Genomic DNA, 7,606 nt, shown 5'->3' with positions numbered 1-7,606 from the left:
TGTGTGGATGCTGGGAATTGAACCCAGGTCCTCTGGAAGAGCAGTCAGTGCTCTTCACCGCTGAGCCATCTCTCCAGCCCATGTCACAAATCTTTTGGGGATAAAGTGAGGAAGCAAACAGATGTGTAAAATGTTCACACAGGGATTTCCTTAATAATGAGATTTCTCAATGGGATAGATCACTGATTCTTTGATATTTGTTTTGAATTGGTATAACTCTTATTTGGAGAGGCTAACACACACACACACACACACACACACACACACCTCTCTCTCTCTCTCTCTCTCTCTCTCTGAAAAAAAAAAATCTGAGAATCTGGTAGCTGCCCTAGACAGTCCGTCCATCACACAGAGGAAATGTAACACTGAATGTAGTTCTTAGCGGTGACAGATATGTCCATGATGAGGCACCAAACAAAACGAAACCTCCAAACCCCTCATGACCCGCCCCCCCAACACTCACTAACACTTGGAGGATTTCCTTTTAGTCTTTTTTTTTTTTGTCCGAATTTTTCAAACTGGGTGAGTTCGTGATTTTATAGCTGCATGTACCGTTTTCTACAGATTTTTGTTTGCTTTAGAAAGAATCTAATAGCCCTGGCTGTCTTGGAACTCACTGTAGACCAGGCTGACCTCCACTTCACAGAGATCCACCTGCCTCTGCCTCCCGAGTGCTGGAATTCAAGGCATGAGCCCTATATGCCTGCTTGTACAGACTTTTTTACTCAAGTAATTCTCTACATCATTAAAATATTCTCCTCTAGTTTTTCCAACACCATACTTCCATCAACTCTTTCCCACCCTGAACAGCACTGATTCCAAGTGAACTCCTTGAAGCGTAGACGTAACTAGAGTGGCAAGCCTGGCCAGAGGCATCATTTCTTCCATGATGAATAGCTAGTGTAAGGAGAGTGGTTTCCCTTTTTTTTTTTCCCCCACCCCCAAACCTCTGGCATTTGACTAAGTTTCCCCGCTTTCACTCCCTTTCGGGCGGGCGTCCACCCATTTCTGCAGGGTGTGCCTTTTCTTTTGTGGTCGTGTTGATAAACAAAGGTTGCCCAGTGGACTCCCTTTTGAAGTGCCTAAGGCAGTTCAAGAAGTCCAAGCGACTTTAAACTGGGATCTTTTACTGTGCGTCTTATCTGAGCCTTCCTGACCTAAATAATTTTGAGCCATGGGTTTGCTTGCTAGACGAGGCACTTTCCCGGGCTTGCGGATTCTGAACAGTTCCCTTCAACAGAGTGCACCTTAGTGGGGAAGGTGAAAGTGGGCCGCCGGAGTGGGCCGTTCTCCATCCCGAGTCAAGTTTTCAACAGGTAAAGGTCTTCCCTTTGTGAGCACCGGTTCAAAGCTCCTTAAATCTCTTCGAGATGTGGCGGAGAGTGAGGAAGACAATGTGCGTGCATCCAGACCACTGAATATTCTCAGTTGAGGATGAAAAGTCGCAAGTGCGCGCCAAGAGTTGGCGAGAGTAGAGAAGCGATCTTGGGCAAACCACTGCCCGCAGGGGATGTTTCCCCCCTTTTCCAGCGGGAGCGCAGAGGCCGCGCGCGCTCTGGCATCTGGCGGGCGCTTGGGTCGGAGGGGTTAGGAATGCTCGCCCACGCCCGGGGGGTGGGGTGGGGTGGGGGTCCAGCAGGAGCCGAGGACTGGTGCGGGACCCCGCTTGCCAGGCAACTTTGGTGACTCATTCGCCCCTCTGGCCTTTCTCGTGCTTTCGTGGGGATGTTCAAGACAAGACATCGTAAAAGTTTCTGCATCCCAACTCCTCTCCCCAGCTCCTCGGCGCGATGTCCCCGCAGCCGGGCCCAGGTTCCCCACCCACCCACCCCCGCACACGTCCCGGGCCTGGGAACTTCCCGCCGCAGCTTCTCACGCACGAAGCCCAGACCCCGCGGCGGGCGCCGCCTGGGCCCCGCGCGCGCCCCCGCCCGCCCGCCCGCCCGCCCCCCTCCCCAGCTCCGCAGCCCGGGAGCCCGGATGTTGGATTCCATCCCTGCGCCTGGTCCTTCATTTCCATAAAAGGGCAGCGCTCCGCAGGGCCGAGATTGCGGCCGCCGCCTCCCCCCGCGGCGCTCCCCCGAGGCGCGCGCCGTCCCCGGCCCCAGCAGAGCGCGCGCCGGGCCTCCCCCGCGGGAGCGCGGCCGGAGGAGAAGGCGAGGAGGGGAGGGGGGGCGGAGGCCGGCTGCGGGCGGTGCTGCTGCGGGGCGGGGAGAGGGGGTGGGGCGGGGGCCGCGGCGCCGGGACTCCATTAGCGGCGGCGGGAGGCTTCGCTTCCCCCAGAGCAGCGACGCGGGCGCTGCCGGCCTCGCCTGTTGCCGCGGGAGCCCGGCGGAAGGAGCACGGTGAGGGGCGCGGCGGGAGGAGCGGGGCGCGGCGGCCGGAGCGGGGCGCGGGGAGGGCGCAGCACAGCACAGCCCAGCCGCGCGGTCACCCCGGGCTGGAGCACGGGGCGGGCCCGGGCGCAGCGGCTGCTGCTGCGGCGGCGGCAGGTGAAGGCGTCCGAGTCCGCTAGGCGGGCGCTGCCAGCGGGCGGAGGCCGGGATCTGTGGGGTGCCGCCTCGGCCGCGCTCGCGCCTTCGGGGGGTGGGTGGTGCGCGCGGAGACGCGGCTCCTCCGCCTTCTCCCCGGCCGCGGCCGGCGCAGCGGAGTCGGTGGGGTTTGTCTTCCTTTGGGGGAGTGACGCTGACGAGAGCCATTTCCTCCGCGCTCGCAGGAAGGAGCCATGGCTCTGGACGGGATAAGGATGCCAGATGGCTGCTACGCGGACGGGACGTGGGAACTGAGCGTCCATGTCACCGACCTCAACCGGGATGTCACCCTGAGAGTGACCGGAGAGGTGCACATCGGAGGGGTGATGCTGAAGTTGGTGGAGAAACTCGGTGAGTAGCACCCCCCCCCCATGCCTCCAATAAAGACTTCCCAGAATGGGAGGAGGGGGTGGGGAGGAAAGACGGCGGGGGGAGGGGTGGAATTGGGAGATCCTAGCACCCGGCGTGGGCTGCGCTGAAAATGCGAAATTTGTTCATATTAGAGCGCATAGGCCAGCTCCCCTTTGCGTCCTGTTTTGTTATTTTTGAATCCACGTAAGGTAGTGTGATTCGAGCCTACTAAATAACTTAACTGCGGATTCCCGGGACGACTTGTTGAAACAACGAGGAGAGAGTATGCAGGTCAAAGTTGTGAATGTGACATTCCGGGTCAGTGTTACCACGTCCTACCCTCATTGAACCTGGTGTTGTGACGGTGGTTAGTGGGGAGAATGTGAGACTGGCGTCGGTTATGAAGTTTCTGTGGCCGGACTACGTGGTGGAGTGCAGTGAAATGTTCCACTCATCCGCTCTTGCGAGGGGTGGGGCAGTGCTTGACCAACTTGGTATCTATATTGAGTTGGGAGTAAGCTATTTCGAGCATTTAGTTTTATGTTAAGAAGCCGATGAAAGAACTTCGTGGTTTTTCTTTTTAAATCGGGCTTTTAATAAACTAATTTGAGGTTGACAGAATTTATTGTGAGTACACACAATGGATTGATTCTGACTCCGATTGGAAGTAAAGGGCGATCACATCCCACAGGGTATTCGAGAAAACTTGGCACTGCGCATTCTGTGATCAGTCAAACCATTTTCACCCGGCAGAATTAACCGACTAGATCAGATGGGTGATTTTATCGGGAGAGCTTTTATCAGAGGACTGCTTTCCTGGGCTGTAAATGCGCTTGGTGCTGTATCTAATGAAGTCATGCTAAATTGTTTTGTATGGGGGTGTCATTTTAGACAAGGTTGATTGGTTTTCATCAGTATCCATGCTTCAGGCCATCCTGGAAAAGTAAGAAATAATCGTTTCTCAGGAAATGTATTTCTTATCAAGGGGGGGGAGGGGAGGGGAGCTGCATATTTGCCATATAAACGTAAATGAAATAGCAGTCTGAAACAATTTGGAAAATTAGACTGAATTCATTTAGGTGAACCTGCTTTATGCCCCTGCAGGGAATTTAATTATTGAAGGACCAAAGAAGCACTCATCTCAGGGGGGCCTTCTCCACAGGGTCCATTGTTTGCCTCTAGAGACAGCCCAAGAAAGAGCCCCCAGGAGCCTTTTGAGAATTCAATTTTGCTGGTTTAACCAGGGAACTGTCAGTTTACAGTTTTTATTTGATTCAAGTAAATCAGTCACTGTTGGCAAAATATTTACCAACCATTTCTGTCCAGCTCCACTCGAGGATGAAAACTATCCAATATGGTTCCTGTTTGACAAGAAAACGGTCGTTTGTATCAGATTTCCTTATGTGTGATAAGTAGATCTTACTAATACATCGTAGTTTTTAATTATTTAGTTAATTTTTGTTTTTGTTATTTGAGACAGAGTCTCACTGTGTAGCTCAGGCTGGCCTGGAACTTGCTGTGTAGACTAGACTTGGCCTGGAACTCACAGAGATCTGCCTCTGAGTTCTGAGATTAAAGATGCTCAGAGCCCAGCTGTACATTGTAATTTTTTTAAAGATCATGCAATAAAGGATCTGTTAAAGGTGACTTAGACAAGTTGGAATTCTCAAAAAAAGGCTTTAATGAATAAATAATGATTTCTACTATATTTACATCACTTTGATTGACTGTGTTATGAAATCACAATTATAAATAGAATTGTAGGGAATGAGCTGTTTGTAGACAGGATTGAGGTTATTTTTGAGTAACTATAATCTTAATAAATAATGCTGATCAGATTAATTACATAGAAAAGCCTAAAGGGGTATTGGGGAACTTTGTACCTTTCTTCAGTTGAACCGATACTGATTCCCTTGTGATTTAAGTTCCAAAAAGAAAGTCATTTTTCAGCAAACTTTTGACAGGTACACAGAGTTGGATGCCATTAAAAAAACGTCCACAAATCAGGCCAGTCAAATTAGGAAAGAATTTTGCCGTTTTTCAGATTTGTCTTAAAGTTGGAATGCGCTGCCTTCTGAAGCCCTGCATCGTTATCACCGAAGGCATTAAAGGGTAGACTTGATGACTACTTGTCGACAGTGGCCAGCTAGATCAAAGCACTCTACAGAGTCTGGATAAGAGACGGAGGTCATTGTAGGGATGAGAGGGTACAGTCTCTGCTGTCTTCAGGTTGCACAGCAGTACTGGACATGTAGCAAAAGCAGGCTCTGTGGCCCTGACCAGTTAATGACATCACTGCAGGAGCCTTAACCTGTATCTCCAGGTGCCTGCTGCCTGTCTGATACCCTTTTCACCCTCCGTGGAGGGTCTATGGTTACCAGAGGTTTTATGGTTCAAAGCTATCTTCCCCATACAGTATTCATGGTACCCCATGAGTCCCTGGAGTTAGTAGATCCCAGGATGAACCCTCCCTTTGATGTATTAAGTGTGGAAGCTCTGGAAAGAGAGTTCTTTGGCTGTCATGAGGTCCTCAAAGATGCGTGTGAGCAGAAAGGGGAACAGCCGTACAGTAGGGCTTACTGTGTAGCCACAGTGTTCCGCCAAGAACAGACCAAGACAAAAGGGTAAATGATGCTTTCCTAGGCTGTCTCAGTGAAACCTTTGTACTGGGTTTCGGGGTTTTATAAAGAGCATTTGCATTTCAGGGAATGTTACTGGAACCTGATTCTTAGATTTATTACTTCAAGTATCTGAAAAGCCTCTAGTGTGGAGTACATTTGTCATTCTGCAGTAGACATTTAAAAGAAAACGAGGAGTATATGCTGTCAATATGATGTGGGCTTTAGGGACTTATGTCTTGATAAGACAGAAACTTGTATCATTGACCCCTTGTAGGCTGATCCTAGGCAGTCTTCTTATTGTAGACCTCAGTGTATGTGAAAAAAAATTTTTTTCATCAATTTCTTTTTAAAAGCCATAATGAATGCTTTAATTATTACTACAATTATTGTTAAATTTTTAAATGTGCGTAGTTTAATTTTTTTCCATTGTGTGTGTTATAAATTGTGCTACAATATATAAGGACATTTTCATACAGGTATATGACATGTGTTGAAGTGTTATGTTGGTTTGTTTTGAAGCAGCTTCTCATTATGTACTCAAGGCTAGTCTGGAATTCATTGTATAGCCCAGGCTATCCTTGAACTTAGCCTCCAAAGTATTAGGATCCATGCATACACTGCCATGACTGGCCCACTAGAGGGTGGTTTTCTGTTTGTTTCTTGTTTTGTTTTGGTTTTTCAGAACAGGGTTTCTTTGTGTAGTCCTGGCTATCCTGGAACTAGCTCTGTAGACCAGGCTAGCCTTGAACTCTCAGAGGTCCACCTACCTCTGCCTCTCAAGTACTAGGATTAAAGGCACATATCACCACACTTGGCTTTTTTTGCCCCGGGGTGGGGTGGGGTGGGGTGGGGGGATGGGGGGTTAGAAAAAAAATAAACTGTATCAAGGATAAGGATTATAAAAATAAAAGAGGATATAATTTAAGATAATTATATCTAAAAATAAATTCTGAAAGGCTTAATTGGATGGGATTCCTCTGGAGATCCTGGAAAGCAATTACAGACTAAGACCTGGGAGATTCAGTACTCCAGTCAGCACTGAGGAGTCTTAAGGACCAAAGAGATGCTTAATTGATGTTATGTTTGGTTTTTCTTTTTCTCTAGTGTGCTCTGAGCTAACTAACCTTTGCTGAGTTTTAGAGTCACTTTACAAAAGTCTTTCTAGATGATTCTTACAATTACACCTTTGAACCTTTCTAAAAATACTCATTTTCAGTGGTGAGTAAGGAATTTATAATTTTGTGGAGCTCACTGAATGGACATCTCAGCAGCTAGCTCTGAGCTGGAAGGGAGGAGTCAGTTTACCAGACCAATTTCCCCTTAGTCTGAGGTTAAATCACATCAGATAATACAGATCAAAAATACACGTTTCAGGATTCAGGTATAACAAAGAAGAAGTGAATGGAGTTGATTTACAAAATCTGAAGAATGCCGGGCCTGGTTGGTGCATGCCCTTAATCCTGGCATTTGAGAGGCAGAGGCAAGTGGGTCTCTGTGAGTTTGAAGCCAGCCTGGTCCACACAGTGAGATTCCAGGCCAGCCAAGGTTACATAGTGAGACCTGCTCTCAAAAAGGGGGAACAGGAGGAATCCAGTTAGGTTGTGAAGTTAGCATGCATGATCTAAACTAAATAAAGGTATTAGTGAAGTTATTTATAAATTACTCAAAGTGATTTCTAAGTGTGCATTTATTGCACCTCCCAGAAATACAAATAGCTAGTCTTTTCCTCCAGGAACTCTAAAAGTAAGTTTTAGTTGAGTGCCTGCTGAAAAAGTTGGCTCATATTAGAAGCTTTGTTATGTAAAGTACTTAAACACTAAGATCAGAGACTGACTGGGTGTCCAGAGAGAGAGAGAGAGAGAGAGAGAGAGAGAGAGAGAGAGAGAGAGAGAGAGAAAGAGAGAGAGAGAGGCCATGTGACTGGAAAGCCCTCCTCCAGTCCTCATGCTTATGGCTCCCTGAGGAACGGAGATGGTATCCACGCTGGGAAAATCCTGTTTCCCCCTTTAAAGGCTTAGGAGCAAATGTCTGCGTGATGCAGGTCACCGACTCCCAGCCCAAGTGTATTAGGGCTCTAAGGCATGTTTTCAAGTCTTTGGGTGG

At 48.6% G+C, this 7,606-nt stretch overlaps 1 protein-coding gene across 7 annotated transcripts in view; it reads left to right on the top strand.

The window, feature by feature from the left end:
* The first annotated feature begins 2,074 nt into the window (after positions 1 to 2,074).
* Positions 2,075 to 7,606, top strand: part of Fermt2 (FERM domain containing kindlin 2) — a 75,550-nt gene continuing 70,018 nt past the window's right edge. For 2 of the 7 annotated variants that reach the window (XM_076544835.1, XM_076544833.1), the window contains exons 1-2: positions 2,223 to 2,345; positions 2,717 to 2,882. In XM_076544835.1, coding sequence (XP_076400950.1) covers positions 2,726 to 2,882 — 157 coding nt within the window. In that variant the 5' untranslated portion in view covers positions 2,223 to 2,345; positions 2,717 to 2,725. Of the gene's footprint in view, positions 2,157 to 2,184; positions 2,346 to 2,716; positions 2,883 to 7,606 lie in introns of those variants that run through there. The other 5 variants (XM_076544839.1, XM_076544837.1, XM_076544834.1 and 2 more) reach the window with 5 other exon arrangements.

Source organism: Peromyscus maniculatus, chromosome 9 (assembly GCF_049852395.1).
Source record: "Peromyscus maniculatus bairdii isolate BWxNUB_F1_BW_parent chromosome 9, HU_Pman_BW_mat_3.1, whole genome shotgun sequence".
Lineage (NCBI taxonomy): Eukaryota > Metazoa > Chordata > Mammalia > Rodentia > Cricetidae > Peromyscus > Peromyscus maniculatus.
Note: the sequence above shows the minus strand (reverse complement) of the source record. Positions and strands in the feature narration are given on the sequence as shown.